The sequence below is a fragment of the Nuphar pumila genome, chromosome 6, assembly GCF_984573655.1.
Source record: "Nuphar pumila chromosome 6, dmNupPumi1.hap1.1, whole genome shotgun sequence".
Taxonomy (NCBI): domain Eukaryota; kingdom Viridiplantae; phylum Streptophyta; class Magnoliopsida; order Nymphaeales; family Nymphaeaceae; genus Nuphar; species Nuphar pumila.
The window spans coordinates 133,173,619-133,191,393 of NC_143254.1; the positions used below are offsets into that span (position 1 = coordinate 133,173,619).

The following is a 17,775-nucleotide window of genomic DNA, read 5'->3' on the forward strand; positions in this document are numbered from 1 at the left end:
TTCAACTTTTTACTTAACAAACTTTCGATGATTTCACCATAAGTTTGAGGGAGACTGTTAGAAAATAACATACATATGTATATACTTGAATATATATATATATACATACTCTTTGTAATATAAGAGTATGTATATGTATATGTATATGCATATGTATATAAATATATATTTAAAATATATATGTATATCTTTGTAATCTTTATTTTTCTGTATTTTTCTTTTATTTCTTTTTATTCTTTTTTTTTCTTTGTTTTGTCTTTTTCCCTAACAGTCATAATGGCTATCACTGTACAATCAAGAGTCAAATATTTATTGTTGACAAAGAGTTGTTGGGCTACTCCCAACGGCTCTAATTAGAGCGGTTGGGAACAGCCCAACAGCTCTTTCAAGTGAGCCAGCACTCTATAAATAAAGGTTATTTGTACCCATTGTAATACACTTTTTGTAGAGGGTTTTACCCCTCAATAATATTCAGATTAACGTGTTTTTAAGCACTCTTTTTACATCTTTGTCGTGAAGCATTTATATGCTATTTTGTTCTAGCATATTTGGTGGATGTATGTTTTGTCAAGTTATTTATTAAACTTGATTATTTGTGAGGCTTCTTTTCAGGTAATACACAGAAAAATGCCATCTGTTAGAATTGATATTGACGAGCGATTAGTTTAGCATACCATTAATAGATGGTCTTCTTATAGAAAACAATATGCTGGTCGCACTAGGCACCACATATAAACTTAGAAATACCATTGATGGACATTCACTAATTGACATCACTATGGGTGTTTTAATGAATATACAGAAAAGAACACGTTAAAGATGTGACGAAACATAACTAGCAAACGTGTAGTCATCAAATCTTAAAAGATAGTAAACTAATTTTTAACCAAAACAGATACACACATGCCAACAGGAAAAAAAAAGCCAATTGACAAAAACAGATATATACACGAGTCTAGGTTAGTCATTATATGGCACAATCTTTGCTGCCAATTCTAATCAAATATCCTGGCTCCGCCACTCATTTTGAGGCATAATGAAATTGAGAACCAAACCCATCCAGCAATTCCAAAACCACTCCTCCAGAAGGGAAACTAGCAAATAGCTAATACAAAAACCACCCTAGGATAAGCTATGCCGTACCAGATTATGCAGGCATATACATATATATGTGCATATGTGTGCACCGTGCAGGCATACACAAGCATTTACCGCACACACAAAACAAGGTACACAACACTCTCTACAATAAAGAGAGACGATCCTTTGGATATTTAAGCTACATCATGTCAGAGATTTTCCCTTTGGGATACTTAAACTACATCTTGATGTCAGAGATTTAATGAACATCATGCTCTTCTCAAATTCTCAAGCAAAGAGAGTTGCAGAAACATACTATCACACTCAAGCTGGGTACAGAGTAAAGGGAGGCACAAATACATTGTCCACAATGGAAGTAAACATGTTGGTGACGGAATTACAAGAACCATAAAAATCCATAGGCAGAAAAATCCAAATGTAAAATAGCCAAAAATCAGTTATTACCTGTATATCTACCAGAAAAATAAGTCGTGGGAGGAACTCTAGTAGTTTCTTGCAAGGCTCTGAACATTCTTGCTGACTTTCCAATGGACCATCAATCTGACTCATATCCCTGGTTTTTTCAACAATGCTATGGATGCAATAAAAAATGGCTGGACTTCCAGCAGGCAGATGGCGGATCAAGGCAACAACAACAGATGCCATACCTTCGAAAGGTGTAGCCCCTGGATACGCCAATTTCCAGTGGACAGAATATGTCAATGTTGTGCTTATCTATTTTAAAGACAGAAAAGCCTCAAAAATAATTACCTCTAATGCTCTCTGCATATAATCGAAGGTGAGTTGCTCCTTCAACATGGTTCTATCATCATCAAGGGAATCTTTTGCAGATGATATGAAAGCAACAAACAGTGAATGAGAAGCTCTAGCCACTTTCCCATCAGGATGTTGCATGTATCTGGTTAGCATTAAGAAACACGATAATAGAACATCCTTGGCCATAAAATTCCTTCAAAGTATGTGGTATACCAATTAATAAAAGAAAATCAACGTAAGGATACAAGAACACCAGAGGTGCAAGGATTTTCTGAAATAGACGTGTGAGAATCTGTTCTGCACATGGTGGAAGAACCCTCAAATAGAATAGAACACGGGCTGTCTGTACCTTATCTTTAAAACAAATATAATTCACATTCTCACCTTCAAAATAAAACAGCCACAAGAGTTACAATACAGGAAAGATAACACTGGTTAAATAGATAATACTTATAGTCACTTATAATTGTCATAAGTAGCCTTGATAGACAGTGTAAACCTACCTTGTTGGTTCGTAATTTCAGTATATGAAGGCACTGTTTCAACGAGAGAGGAACAAGCAGATAAATCATCCTTGACGCATAATACTGTGCGTTTGACTGTTTCTGCATACTCCGGAATCCTCACATGGCGAAAATACTCTACCCATGAAAAAGCAGAGAGAATCTTCCATGAAAAGCGCAGCTGGACTTCACCAGTAAATTGGGTGCTAGTGTTATGTTTCGTTGCAGTGGACGCAAAAATGACAATCATCAGGAGTGCAGCTTCTCCAATCTTCTCCAACCCTTTGAGCAATTCACTCTTTCCTTCAAATGTATAAACGAATTGCCGGTGTTTGGAATATATATTCTCACAGTAGTGCCAGATACAATTCTCCACCCCCGACTTTTGCTCTTTATCTGCCAAAGCATACAAGTTGCAGAAGATCCTTGTCACTGTTCCTGCTCCTTTGAACAGAATGCTCTCCAAATGTTCACCAATTGCATCAGACCCAACCACGATCGAACTTTCAGAAGGGCTCATCATAATTTGCTCATAGAAACGACCCAAAGGCAAGACTTCGTGCAACAATGCCAACAAGAGGCAGGTCAGCACGTTTGCGCGAAATGAGACCGCACCAGGACGACACAAGCACAAGGCAATGCAGCGAAGAAGGATACTGCCATTGCTACCACGATCAAAATGGGTCTTACCTAGATTGCATCCAGCACCTGTTTCAGAAATGAAACAGCTCATGACTGTATCAATTACGCTTTCTGCAGGTTTTCTCAATCGAGTAGCAATCTCCTTCCCTCTGCTGCCCCTGTTCAGCCCCCTCAAAACTCCACCACCAGACATAACCAAAACAAATTGGACTCCAAAAGGCACAACCCCATCGTCTCTTACGCGAGCTCTCTCTACCATACGCGCCGATAGCAATTCCATCTTCTCCCACAAACCAGAAGAAACAAAACCAGAGACCAACCACTCCATTAAATGAAACATCTTGAGCCCATGAGGAACACAAACACAAAAACCCTTGAACTACCCCAAACACTCAGCAACCAATCCATCATTTTGTCAAAATCATACATTTGGCAAGAAAAGAGAGAGTACCCAATTCCACCCAGAACCTCTGCAGTGCCCCGAACTTCTCCAATCCCACCTTCACTCAACAGCTTCTGAACCACCTCCAAGCAAACCTTCCTGGAGCTCTCCGGCAAGACGGGTACCGCAGAAACCGCACCCAGAAGCAGAATCCCTTCTCCGACGAACTTCCTCTTATCGCCGGAGCGCGAAAGAAGATCGCAGGTAGCAGAGACGGCGGAATCGAGAAGAGAAACATTGGGGTTCACAGATTTTCTTACCCAGATGTAGAGGACTCTGAGAATGAGAGAGTAGAAATCTGGCGCTGCTTCTGGTGAGAAAGGTAAGGAAAGAACTGAGAGGAGGAGCTTCGCCTGCGCGTCGGCTACACGAAGTGAGGATTGGGAGCTTCTTAGCGTCTGGAAGAACCGAAGAAGATGGTCGGGTTGGAAGTTGTTCTTTTGAAGGCAGTTTCTGATCTGGGACCATGCTTGGATGATTTCGGTAGCAGATGGTGGTGGTGGTGGTGGTGAGGATGAAAGGCGATTGCTGGTACTCTGGCTGCAGCTTTTAAGCCAATCTACTACAAAAACTGGGTTGATGGGTTGCATCGTTTTCTCTACAGAGCAAAGGCTGGCTTGTGAGAGCAAAGATTAAGCCACAGAAAACCGACTCGCCCAGCCGCAGCGAAGTCAGGTTCGCATCAAGACCCGTGCATCCCCTTCTTTTTTTCTCTTTTTTATCATAAACAAACGAGCAAAAGTACTAGGCCTGCGGAACGAGCTCTTGCTCCACCCGTTTAAGCTCCAGATCAAACACGTTCGAAAAATTAAATGAGCTAGGCTTGAGCAAGGGCTCAGGCTCCGTGTACATGAAGTAGAGAAGCTTGAACAGGCAATCCAGCTTGGATAAGCTCAGTAAGGCTTACTGATTAAGCTCGGCTCGCATAGTTAAGCAAAAAAATATTTTGCAGGAGGCACAACGTTTGCCACATTCGTATCGTTGTTTCCAATATCGATTTTGGAATTTTCTAAGCAAGGATATTACGATATTCTAAACAGTTTTATTTTTAAGAAAAAAAAATAATGGTATATTTAAATTTTTAAAATATATAAAGATAAAATAAAAACATTAAAGTGTAAAACATCTAGAAAAATGTAACAGCATGTTAATAACACAATAATATTGCAATAAGCTCATGATACTTTCAAAATATCGTCCATATTTGTTACTATGATTTGCAACATTGTCGTCAAAATATAAAGCCCTCATGTGTTTGGTGTTCAAATGCCGATTAGATTTGGCATGTTCTTCAAATACATTTTTTGAAAGTTCTGCCGTTCTGGAGAGGTGATCGCACCTACTCCTCAAGCCACTATTTTTGCTCTTTTAAAAAAGAATGTTTTATGTCTTACTGTCTATTATACCATACTATCTAGCTAAAAATCATAAGCAAAAGCTTTGTTAAGTCAATCCAACCTTAAATGCATTCAACAGGATTTGTTTTTTAGGAGCTGCATCTTGGCTTGTGCCATTTCAACATAAAGCATATTTTTTGGCTCGAGATATTACACTCATTTTGAAACAATGATTTTTTAAACACTTCGAATACCAGCTTTCAAGGTGCAACCGCACCACCGAAAACATGTACACAACCAAACAAGACATTTAGATCACACTTGTGAGGTTAGATTCACCAAAAAGAAAAAAGAAAACGTGTTACTTCTTACTAGATTGCACATAATGTCGGCAGTAGCTTATAATTACCCTTTAAAAGAAGGCAAACACGCACTTATTTGTTGAGTTGCCCGAACAACCGATATTGAGAAGTCTATTATAGCTGTATGGTACAAGTTAGATTATTCACTTGATACCTTGCTTTGCTCATAATGGTCCAATCAAGATATTGTAAAAAACAAATTATGATTCAACTCAATGGAGTAGGATGGCCTGAAAACCATTAAATCAAAAACTAATTTACTCGCAGTAAAACACATAGGATTTTATCTGCCTTATTTTCATTTGTCTTAGTAAGCCTAAATATAATCTTGAAACCTGTCAGAAAGTTTCAAAAGCACCAAAAAACGCATCTGATTTCCCACTTAGAACACGCTTCTAGCTTCCAGAAACTATGGCGAACCTGTCATTCGCATGGATGGCATAACAATGAGAAAATGTTAAAGATTTCAACACAAAATCTAGGCTCTTTAATAAGATGCATTTACATCAATAGCAGACAAATTGCTTGTTCTTCTTGAAGACCCACGAAGCCACTTGGCACATCAGTGGTAGCTACTTCCACGAGAGGGTTGACAAAAAACAGCAAAACACACATTGCGCTCTGAATTACTAGATCCAACAAATAAATAGCACCGAAAAGAAAAGAAATAACTCATCGCATATTATACATATCGTCGTGGGAATTTATTCCCCCTTGCTTGATCCCTTCCATATAACCCAACATATGCAATTCGTTAATCTATTGGTCAAATACCAAAAAAAAACAAATCAACGACCCCTGTATGAGCCGTAGCCACCGCCACCTCCGCTGCACTGTGATCTATGTGAAAAGACACCACCACCCCTGCCAGAATACCCACCACCATGATTGGAAAAACCGCCACTAGCACCACCTCCCCGACCCCTTCCTCGCCATCCATCTCCCATTCTCCCTTGGCCTCTATTAAAGCTGTTGTTTTTACCATCTTCAAGTGGTGGCAAAGTTTTCAACACCTCCAGCAACACCATATCTGCATTCTCCTGACCTGCATAAAAAGACCCAGTGTTACCCTCCAGTATACGATGCTGAAGTGAAAGACTGTCATGAAAGTTCAAATCAAAATTTGATTTAAAATTAAGCACATAGACGATGAATTCTATTCCAGACCGACGCACCTGCTAGAACCAGGTCCAAGTCTTCCTTTGGCACATCAAACACTGCACCCTTCCCATCTGCAGTGAGAGAAAGGCCCCTGAACCCAGCAATCATATCCTCAGGCAAGAATCTCCTCAAGATACCAAAAGCATACCTGTTACGATTGTCATACATTAGAATACAGAGCTGATGGAAAACCACAAGCATTAAGCAGACCCACCAAGGGAGCAGGTTCTCATGATTAGAAAACATACGTGTGCGTATACATGGTTCTTCCAGCCTGAAGAAGCATGGTCACATAATTATCCTGGCAAGTCAGCAGTGACCTGCTCTTTATTTCAGTATAGCCCTGTTTCAAAAGTGTGATGGCACAAAAACATGCAAATTAGATATAAACCACCTCAAGCAATAATTCAAAAGTCGAAAAGTTGTACATGCATAAATTCTAAAGACTACAAAACGCTCAGAATCTGAAAAAATAGGCACACACACACACATATAGAGAGAGAGAGGGGGGGTCTCTCTCTCACACACGTTGACTCATCCCCGGCTTCACCGCATGACCATATGACAGCAAGTGGTAGGAGTTGAGACAGCCTTCGGCACTCAGGCACACAGATGGGTGGCAGAAACCAGTGATCTCTCTCTCTCTCTCTCTCTCTCTCTCTCTCTCTCTCTCTCTCTCTCTCTCTCTCTCTCTATATATATATATATATATATATATATATATATACATATATATATATATGTGTGTATATATATATATACTGGTGGTCGGCTGCTGGCTGGTCACCAGGCAATCACCGGCCAGAGGGTGATAAGCTGGCGGTGGGAAGATGACCTACGGGAGCAGTGTAAGCAATGGAAGGGAGTGTGAGAGATGGTCGGTGGGAAAAGAGGGACGGAGCAAGAGGAGGCACGGGGGGTGGTGTCGAGTGATTCAACTCAATGGGTAGGGGGACGATGTGCAATATCTACAAAAAACTGGACGGTCCGATGTGCTGTAGATATTGTACCATCCAACTGCTGGACAGTCCTCTCTCTCAATGCCGGTGGTCGGCAGCTGGCTAGTCTCCAAACAATCGTCGGCCAGAGGGTGACATGCCAGTGGTGGGAAGATGACTGGTGGGAGCAAATTATTCAACGGAAGGGAGTGGGGGAGATGATAGGTGGGAAAGGAGGCACAGGGAAGCCCGCTTAGTTGTCATATGCGCTAGGCAGAGCCTAGGCGGTGAGCCCCTAAAAAAGCCTAGGCAGTACCCAAAATAAAAAAAAACATAAAAAACATAATAAGAAACATGTATATTGTCTTCTTCTTCTCCTCTTCGAAGAAGAAAACAAATGACATGTCTTCAAAAAAAACATAGACTTTAAAAACAAATGACATGTCTTCAGAGGGTGACAGCCTAGGCGGCACCCTAAGTGACCTAGGCGGCAATATAGGGCCCCACCACCCAGACCTGGTCGCCCAGGCGGTGGCGTTGTGCCTAGGCTGCCTAAGAGCCGCCTTTGACAACTAAGGAGGCCCGAAAGGTGGTGTCGAGTGATCCAACTCAATGGGTAGGGCCGTAGGGGGAAGATGAGCAATATCTACAAAAAAATTGGACTGTCCGATTGCCCACAATCGGATGGTCCAGGATTTGCTGTAGATATTGAACCATCCAAGTGCTCTCTCTCTCTCTCTCTCTCTCTCTCTCTCTCTCTCTCTCTCTCTCTCTCTCTCTATATATATATATATATATATATATATATATATATATATATGTGCCAGTGGTAAGCTGCTGGCTGGTCGCCAGGCAATCGACGGCCAGAGGGTGATACGCCAACGGTTGGAAGATGACTGGCAGGAGCAGCGTAGGCAATGGAAGGGAGTGGGGGAGATGGTCGGTGAGAAAGGGGGCACGGGGAGGCCCAGAGGGTGGTGTCAAGTGATTCAACTCAATGAGTAAGGGCACGATGCAAATATCCACAAAAAACTGAACCGTGCAATTGCCCACAATCGGATGGTCCGGGATGTGCTGTAGATATTGGACCTTCCAAGTGTTGGACTCTCTCTCTCTCTCTCTCTCTCTCTCTCTCTCTCTCTCTCTCTCTATATATATATATATATATATATATATATATATATATATATATATACACACACACACACACACACACACACAAACATAGAGAGAGAGAGAGAGAGAGAGTAATGGGTCTGTGCTAAACCCATTTGGTGCTAAATGGCTTCTCCGGTGCCTTTTATAAGGTTCCGGCCAAACAAATGTGTTGGGCATGGTCGATTTACTAAGAATCCACACCTGGATCATGTGTTTTCGATGAAAAAAATGTTTGGAGCCTCAAAATTTTACAAAGATTTTGGACCATTGATTTTCAAAGCTTATAAAAACCCACCCATGTGTTGGAATCAAAAGCTTCAAGAGCTGATCCCTATAAAATCAAGTACATAGATCACATCTGTACGTCAGAATTTAAAAATAAAATGAAAAAAGCCCCAAAAACCCATTTAGGACATGGTTTAGCACCGACCCATTACTCTCTCTCTCTCTCTCTCTCTCTCTCTCTCTCTCTCTCTCTCTCTCTCTCTCTCTATATATATATATATATATATATATATATATATATATATATATATGTCCAGTTTTATCGGCTGTTGTTTGGCTTTATCAAACCTCTTCCACCGTTTCTGAACATGTAAATGAATGCCATTTCTGTTGATGTATTATAATATAAGCAAGGGACTTACAGCTATCTTTGCTAGAGCTTTGGCAACAATTTCCACTGCAGAGAGACCACTACTGTTCAAAAGCTCTTCCGCAGTTGATCTGAACACTGGAACCACACTGCAATGATCACAGGAAGAGACCTCAAGAGGACATGACAAAAAGATATCTGATAATGAAGAGCAATAGAAAGAGACATACCTAACAGAGATATTGGAGATTGTTTCAGCAGCCGCTGATCCAGAAGCTTTAGCAATATCAGCTGGCTGCGGAGCAGAAATGCGCTCAAATTTTACACCGGACAATCTTTCTATTTGAGAGACCATGTATGATTTCTTCCGGTCATAAAGCATCACAGCAACTCCAGTATTACCTAAAATATATTACACGCCAGTTGCAAATAAATGTAAATAAGACAATAAAGATATTCTCCAAGAAAGGAGGTCAGCTAACTATACCAGCTCTCCCAGTTCGTCCAGAACGATGGATATATGTTTCAACATCACGTGGAGGTTCACACTGTAAAACACAGGTTTTAAGGATAACAAAGGGGGAATAAAAGAAAAAAATAGCAGACGGAATTTCATCGCATTTCCCCACAATCGCATTACTAAAAAATGCCATTAAAATACCTGAATGATTAGCTGCACGTCATTGATGTCCAGCCCTCTTGCTGCCACATCTGTTGCAACCAAGACCAGGAATTTTCCAGAACGGAATCCAGCCAATGTGACCTGAAACACACCAGGCACCGGAAGCAAAATAAATTAAACCCATAAAACATCCATGATTGGAATGTTTCTTTCCATTCGAAGACAATATATCAATCAATAAAGTTGAAATTGGAGAACTTATCATATGGTAAAAATGAATCCTTTTAGCTCTTATAGGAAACAGAGAATGTTAACTGTCATACAAAGAAAACTCACTTCACGTTGTGACTGTTGTATGTCACCATGCAGAGCCCTTGCCCCAGGTAAGAACCCAGCAAGTTCTGATGCAGCGTTCTTTGTCTCAGTGAAAACAATAGTGCGCCCTCCACTGCATCAGAACCAACCCCAAACATAAAACAGATGATACTTACCAAAACACAAAATTGCAACTTGGCAGCAACTACCAATCAAGCCCTACCTGCTATAACAACGAATAATATCTGGAATAAGTTGTGATCGAGCAGAATGAAAACAGGGAAGGACTATGTGCCGAACATTTGCATTGGCCTTCATTTTATCGTCACCAACAAGATCTGCTGTATGTTTCTTTGGTTTTAGAAATTTAGAAGCTATCTGTCATACATAAAATTAGCATTAGTTGGCAACATAAGGAAAATCAATTAGAATAAGGGTCCATGTAGCACACTTTAAAGTCTTTCAGTCGCATTCAGAAGCTACAACAAAAGAACATGGTGACTACCAGAAAACTGAACACTATCCAGTGACTGTAACCAAGGCTACAAACCAGTAAATACATTCAAATGGGACTTAAATAACACATCCATTACACCCAAAAGAAGAGAGATTGCAAGAAAGAAACAACACTACAAAAGCTTGTAATTTATGATGCATCCAAATGTGCAGGAGGGAGCGAATATGTGCCACTATCATACCAGTATGCAATATACACATGCATGTGTATAACTTGACTTTCCAAGAGAAGTGCAAGAACCACTTTCCCAGCACATATATGTGTGTATGCATCCACATAAGTTAACTTTCTAAGGAAGATCCCCATTGTAAAGATGCTATCTATGCAGAGTATTACAAAATATACCTGATCTAGCTTTCCATGGTAAAAGACCAACTAGTTTCAAATACAAATAGTACTACTTCAACAGAACAAGCATAACTATATTGCATGCATTCCCTCTACGCTAGGCCAACTCCTCCCCTTTAGAAAATTGCCTGACCAAAGGAAAAAAAACAAGAGATTGATAGTTCCAAGAAACTTCTATTCAATATTCAAGGAATCCTCACCCTTGACTATGCAGACTAATACCACATCATCCCCCATTGTAAATCATACCTTCTTCACCCAATCAGGCATTGTTGCGCTAAAAAGAAGGGTTTGTACTTTGCTCAAATCTTCAACTTTTCCTGTAAGCAGAAAACACAATGGGAAAAGATCAAGGGTATGTTTGGTTGTGTTATAAAAAATCACATGAGACTTGGAATCTCATGAGATTTGAAATCATGTGATTTCAAATATAATGTTTGTTTAGTGTGAGGAAAGGAATATCATTTGCATGAGATTTACTTGTTTTTTTTTTGGTTGGCTATGGGATTCATTTTCTCGCTATATACTACATTGGATCATGGATCATATTCATGAATGCAATGGACCCTCTTCTAGCCCCATTCAGGCGGTAGGTGGAGCTCACCGGAGGGGGTATTCCGGCACGTTCCGCCCCACGCTGCCTGCAACATAAAAATAAAAAAACAAAAACTGCAAACAGGAGCTTGCCTGCAGGAGCCCCTGTTTCGGTGATGGAGGGGCAGTGGAGATCGCCGGAGGCCTCCGGCGAGCTCCACCCCACACTTCCTGCAGCATTAAAAAACAAAAACAAAAAATGGAAACAGGAACTCGCCTACAAGAGCCCCTGTTTCAGTAACGAAGGGGGCGGTGGAGCTCACAGGAGGCAGTACTTCAGTGAGCTTTGTCCCACGCTGCTTGCAGCATAATAAAGAAAAAAAGAATAAGCTAAACAAAAAATGGAAACAGGGGCTCGGATGCAGGAGACTCTGTTTCAGTCACGGAGGGGTGGTGGAGGTCTCCTGCAGGAGCCATGTTGGAATAGCCGATGGAGTTCCACGAAGGGTGGAGGCAAGGGAGCTCTCCGGAATCCCATTTCTGGCAAGCTCCACCTTGCCTAAACCCATTCACTGTCGTTGCAGGCCTATCGCTTAACTCAAAATGAAAAAAAAAATGCAGCAACACCCTCTTTGGCTAACAAGGAGGGCAGTAGGGCGCTCCGGAATCCAATTTCTGGTGAACTCCACCTTTCCTTGCGGTTGCAGAGTTTCTGCATCCCAAGGAGGGTTTAAAAAAAGAAAAAACTCATAACCGGTGGACATTTTCCGGCGATTGCTAGCTCCTTCGTGCAGCGGTTTTCCGACGCTCTTCATCCTTCCAGTGAGCTGGTGTCGGTGGAGAACCATTGCCAGCCACAGTTGTCCCTCATATACGAGAGGAAGAAGGGGACTTAAACCCCCTACGGGCATCAGTTGCAGCCTTCACAAAACCCGTGACTCACAGACCTGCAAAGGCAGCAATGTGATTTCGAATCATACAATTTGAAATCACATACTAACCCATGAGATTTGAGATGGGTTGGAGAGAAACCGAATCATATTTGTTTCAGTTTCTCACCTCAATATTTTCTTTTGTTTGGTTCAGTTGTCAAATGAGATTTGGATTCTCATTTGAATGAAAATCCAAATCTCATGAGGCTCAACCAAACATGCCTCAAAGGTGGGATTAAAAAGCTTATGGTGCACTTCTGCAAATCCAAAATCAAACTCTTTATTGCTAAGGAAAAGCTCATCTGCAAAATCAGAGATCATTATTTTCATACAATCATTAAAGAAAAATTGAATTTTTCTATCGCATGACCATAAACAGCGCAAGACAACCATGTTGCTTAAGAAGTGAACTGTTCATAGGTTAAGAATTTGATCACATATACACCTTCTAACGCATCTCATAAGTTGGGATGCCTCAAGAATGTTTTTAATCTTCTCAGAAGAATGGTATCAAGAGGAATTATTGGACATAAAAAAATGCACTCACCTTAATTGAAAAAACAATATAACCATTATACCAACACCAGTATTTAATGCTTATATGTTGCAAATAACCACTCTTGTGAACTAACTGAAAATAGTACTAGCTGCTTACCAAGAATGTTTTCTACATCCTCAACAAATCCCATGTTCAACATCTCATCAGCCTCATCAAGAACTCGAAATTTTAGTGACCTCAAGTCAATATTCTCTCTCTCAATATGATCCTACATGTAGGCATAGTCAAGATTGGTATACCGACACATCCAAATCAGAAAATACACATAAATTAGCTTAGATTAAAAAAATCTAAATTTGAACAAGACACCGAAAACAAGAAACAAAGCTGTAATTTATGTACCTTGATGCGCCCAGGGGTCCCAACAACTATGTCAACACCTCTTTTGAGTGCAATCTCTTGAGGACGGTACGGAGCTCCTCCATATAAGCAGCAAGAAGTTAATCTCATAGCCTCACCATAAAACTCAAAGTCTGCATTGACCTGAAGAAATTGACAACCCATCAAAATAAAAGTCACTAAATATTATTATAGATCAATAAACTCAAAACATATGCATTTACACACGCACAGATGTATATACATATACTTACGTACATGTACGTATAGATAAACATAGACACACACAAGTGGAAGAATAGTACACACACAAGGTGATAATGGTTAAATCTTCCTCAAAGATAGTGAACACAGGAAATAGGAGAAAAAGGATCATAGGAAGACATGAGGAAAGTTTGTTTCATGTTATGCTAGTCAAGTAAAGCAGTGTTGTATTGTATTGTATTGTACTGTATCGTATGATACGGTACGATAAATATCGTTACTTTTGGGTTTCGCGATACGAGTGTATCGTACCCGTATTGGATGTATCCCCTGTATTGTACACCTTTGGTGCACTTTAAAAAGGCCGGAAGTTACTTTTTTCATTTTGGGTTTTAAATACCATTTGAGGGCTGACTTCTTCATTTGTCTAGAGGCCATTAGAAGTGCATTTTCACTGTGTGTTTTTTTACCCAAAGAGGTGGGTTAAGGTAAAAAAATGCATTTTCACTATTTTTTCATTGAAGAAAATGGATTAAGGTAACAAATCTTTATTATCAGTAAAATTACAAAGCTACTCCAATAAATTCCGCCTCAGGGGGTGCTGCCCCTCTACAACCCCTACCAATTTCAAGATTTATATCAAGGTAAAAATCAGACTCAACACTCCTCCAACAAAGATCGAATAATATAATGTGGCATGGCAATGGGGCACTCAAGTAATGAGTAAAAACCGATTGAAAATCGAGTGCAACTATTATCATAATATTTTTGTTTATATAGTATTAAAGTATGAATCTTGTGACATGTTATTAATTGCAAGATATTTAATATTTTGCATTGTTCTTGTGAAATATGGATGCAATTTGATGATATCTTATGTGGCTCATAGAGACATAAATGCTTCATATGTGATTTTATGATTGTATTTTGTGCAGTTCATTATTATGATATGATTTTTTAGAATTTTTGTTAATTTTTTATGATTTTTTTTACTTTTTTATTTTTTTGGAATTTTTTTATTAGAAATTTACGATAAGTTTATGATACGATAGGATATGGTGTTACTTTGAGCCCAACCAATACGGGCAACCATACGATACTTACAACCTTGAACTATAGAGATCAACTTGGATCAAGGTGCTAGGTAAGTATCCTCACAATATACCAAATATTACAACATAAATATACAAACATCATAGGCAATACGACTAAATAATAGTGAGCCGGTTCAATTCCATACGCAAGAGGTTGACCCATTCACAAGTTTTCAACATTTTCAGAAACTATGTAAACTGGATCAGCATATATGACAGGCAACTTTGACATTGTAGGTTTAAGAAAGATTAGTGCATACCATATTGAGAGAGAGAGAGAGAGACCAATACTATTTTGACTGAACGATAGTTTTTTTGTATTCAATGATGAAGAAAGGTGTTTCTCTCAAGTACATTAGTATAATTAAAGATATGTATGAAGGAGTAGTAACCAATGTCCGCACTTGTGGAGGGGTGACAACCAATTTTCCGATAACGGTTGGGTTACATCAAGGATCTGCTTTAAGCCCTTTCCTATTTGCGATAGTGATGGATGAGCTTACGAGATCAATTCAAGAAAATGTACTGTGGTGTATGTTGTTTGCTGATGATATTGTTTTGATTGATGCGTCTAGAGAAGGGGTTAATGCTAAGTTAGAATTATGGAGACAGACATTGGAAGCTAGAGGTTTTAAGTTGAGTAAGAATAAGACTGAATATATGGAATGTCGGTTTAGTAAGCAACGAAGTAGTGATGAGAGTGTAGTGAAGCTTGGTGAGCAAGAAATACCGGTGAATGATTATTTCAAATATTTGGGATCCATCATTCAAAAGTATGGAGAAATTGATGGAGATGTAAATTATAGGATAAAGGTTGGGTGGATGAAATGGAAAAGTGCAACTGGAGTGTTGTGCAATCGTAGAATGCCATTGCGGTTGAAGGGAAAGTTTTATAGGACGACTATTAAACCTGCTTTACTATATGGTACGGAATGTTGGGCTGCCAAGAGACATCATATTCAAAAAATGAGTGTAGCTGAGATGTGGATGCTTAGATGGATGTGTGGAAATACAATAAAAGATAAGATTCGGAACGAGGAGATACGTAAGAAGGTAGGTGTTGCACCCATTGAAAATAAGATGCGAGAGAATCGTTTACGGTGGTTTGGACATATTCGGCGAAGGCCTAATGATGCTCCAGTTAGAAGGTTGGAGAAATGGGAAAATATATTAGTTAAAAGAGGTCGGGGTAGGCCTAGGAAGAATTGGATGGAGATGATAGGAAAGGATATGAATGCTTTGAACCTCACCGAGGACATGGCATTGGATAGAAATGATTGGAGGAAAAGGATTCATGTGGAACACCCAAAATGAATTTCTTTTTTGGTTCATATCGCTGACCCCAATTGTTTTGGGATGAAGGCGTAGTTGTTGTTGTTGTTGTTGTTATGACGAGGAACCCTCACCCAAGCAAGGAACCCCCCGGGTGGAGCCCCACGACTGACTGATAGTTGCATCAATTAAGTATAATGAGAATGTTACATAAGAACCCATTCACACATCAAACATCAGAACAGGTGGATTACTGGATTTGACACTTAATAGATAAATAAAAATACTTTCAACTATGTATGTGCATGTATCTAAAACAATAAGTACATGTTCACTTGTGTACACAATCACAAATATGCTTTCCTGTCAGCAAGCAAAAATAAGCTGGTATTGCATGCTCGCGACCAAATACTCTTGAACAGCAAAAATACTTGAAAAAACAGAATAACTTTGAAAGATTAAGTGTCAACTCAAAAGAATGAATATAAAAGTAATAATTTTGAAGATTACCTGTTTTGCCAACTCCCTTGTAGGTGCAAGAACCAAGACACTTGGCGATCTTCCATAACCCATCTTCCTCAATGCCTTATTGTGCCCATTGGTTAGAGACTCCAAGATAGGCAAAACGAAAGCCAGTGTTTTTCCCTAAAAAGTAATAGGATGGCAAATTTAGACACAGCATACTCGTATTGAGAATCATAAGCATATCGAACTCGCTCTATGAGTATTTCATTAATGATCAAAAAGTTATAGGAAAGAATATACCCTCTCTCTCCTTTTCCTAATATTAGAATCGTCTGAAAAATGCTATTTACTTCATATTGAGTTATTACTCATCCTTAAAGTGGATACCGGACAATCTCTTATGAATGGAGCTCCAATTTCCAGATATAAATTTCGAGTATAAAAGAAAGAAAATTATGTGAAAGACGAGATAATTGTAATTAAACCTTATTACAACAACACCGAGACAGTAAATATGTCATCTCACCTTACCCCTTACAAAATTACAACAACCAAAACCAAGGAGAGAATCACCTTTTTGAACAACAAAATTCATTATAAACGAAATGAGGATGATGTAATTGTTACCTGACCCGTTTTCGCACGGCCGACCAGATCCGATCCATCGAGTATGATATCAAAGGTCATCGCCTGGATCGGGAAAAGGGACTCGATCCCCTTGGACTTCAACCTCTCCCTCAAAGCCGCCGAGATCCTGAAATTTGACACAGCGTTCAGATTCTCCGAGTCATCATCACCATCCACAACCACCTCGCCCTCCTCGTCGCTGGAACTCCTCTCTCTGATTTTTGGCTTCTTCGATGACGGCTCCGACTTCCTACTCACGGACTCATCCCCCAAATCGGCACTCGTCTGGCCGTCATCATCGTCCTCCTCAGCAGCCTTCCTCTTCTTACTCTCCTTGGCTTTCTTCTTCTTCTTCTTTTCCGAGTCTCCGTCATCCGAATTGAAATATGCCGCCTTTTCCTTCTTCTTCTTTGTGGAATCGGACGGAGATACGGTTTCGGGAAGGAGTTCCATCTTCTTCTCCTTCTGCTTCTTCTCCTCTTTCACCTCCGGAGAGAGGGATTGTTCTGAGATCTTCAGGGAAGGCATGGAGAAATAGGGAAGGGAGGAGTGGGATGTCTTAGGGTTTATGGCTCAGCCCCTCCTCTGCCGACACAGAGGGATGAAGAAGTTAAGCAGGCAGAAGGAGAGGGAGCGAGATTCCGAACGCTAGGGTTTTAGCTTTTATACGCGTCGGGTTTTCCTCTCTTCCTGGCACGTTGTCAACGGGTCGGGCATGATCCGATATATAGATGGACCGGATCCTGTAAGGTCGGGTTGGAGCGTCTAGGGATGGAAATGGACAAGGAAAAACGGGGCTCCACCCCGCCTCGCCCGTTTGGACGGGGGATGGAGGAAACGAAACGGTGATGGAGACGGGGATGGTGGTTAAGGATGGACTTAAGCTTTTCCCTGCCCAACTCCGTCTTGGATCTCCGCCTTGCCCCCATCCCCAATTTTTATTTAGAGATGG

The 17,775-nt window shown here is 40.2% G+C and overlaps 2 protein-coding genes across 2 annotated transcripts; both read right to left on the reverse strand.

Annotated features, from left to right (window-relative positions):
* Positions 1 to 202: 202 nt before the first annotated feature.
* Positions 203 to 4,051, reverse strand: LOC149836320 (uncharacterized). Its single transcript, XM_090009127.1, has 4 exons — positions 2,361 to 4,051; positions 2,103 to 2,241; positions 1,852 to 1,999; positions 203 to 1,766 (listed from the first exon to the last, which is right to left on the reverse strand). Exons 1-4 carry the CDS (start codon positions 3,340 to 3,342, stop codon positions 1,722 to 1,724), a joined length of 1,314 nt encoding a protein of 437 aa, XP_089865253.1. The 5' UTR covers positions 3,343 to 4,051; the 3' UTR covers positions 203 to 1,721.
* A 1,556-nt stretch (positions 4,052 to 5,607) lies between these two features.
* Positions 5,608 to 17,454, reverse strand: LOC149836321 (DEAD-box ATP-dependent RNA helicase 7-like). The gene is made up of 14 exons (XM_090009129.1): positions 16,824 to 17,454; positions 16,242 to 16,376; positions 13,165 to 13,305; positions 12,919 to 13,030; positions 11,047 to 11,117; positions 10,156 to 10,310; positions 9,954 to 10,065; positions 9,657 to 9,758; positions 9,483 to 9,543; positions 9,226 to 9,397; positions 9,048 to 9,144; positions 6,553 to 6,647; positions 6,319 to 6,452; positions 5,608 to 6,188 (listed from the first exon to the last, which is right to left on the reverse strand). The coding sequence occupies exons 1-14, from the start codon at positions 17,349 to 17,351 to the stop codon at positions 5,932 to 5,934; spliced, it is 2,172 nt and encodes a 723-aa protein (XP_089865255.1). The 5' UTR covers positions 17,352 to 17,454; the 3' UTR covers positions 5,608 to 5,931.
* Between the last annotated feature and the right edge of the window lie 321 nt (positions 17,455 to 17,775).

Bases quoted from the DNA above. Each gene is read 5' to 3' on its own strand.
- LOC149836320 (XM_090009127.1), bottom strand. From the start codon at position 3,342: ATGTTTCATTTAATGGAGTGGTTGGTCTCTGGTTTTGTTTCTTCTGGT. The intron at 2,000-2,102 runs GTATCCTTACGT...AATGCTAACCAG, and splicing joins CTTGCACCTCTGGTGTTCTT to ATACATGCAACATCCTGATG. The intron at 1,767-1,851 runs GTAATTATTTTT...TGGCGTATCCAG, and splicing joins ATATGCAGAGAGCATTAGAG to GGGCTACACCTTTCGAAGGT.
- LOC149836321 (XM_090009129.1), bottom strand. From the start codon at position 17,351: ATGCCTTCCCTGAAGATCTCAGAACAATCCCTCTCTCCGGAGGTGAAA. The intron at 9,544-9,656 runs GTATTTTAATGG...TGTGTTTTACAG, and splicing joins ACGTGCAGCTAATCATTCAG to TGTGAACCTCCACGTGATGT. The intron at 6,453-6,552 runs GTATGTTTTCTA...CAATCGTAACAG, and splicing joins AGAACCATGTATACGCACAC to GTATGCTTTTGGTATCTTGA.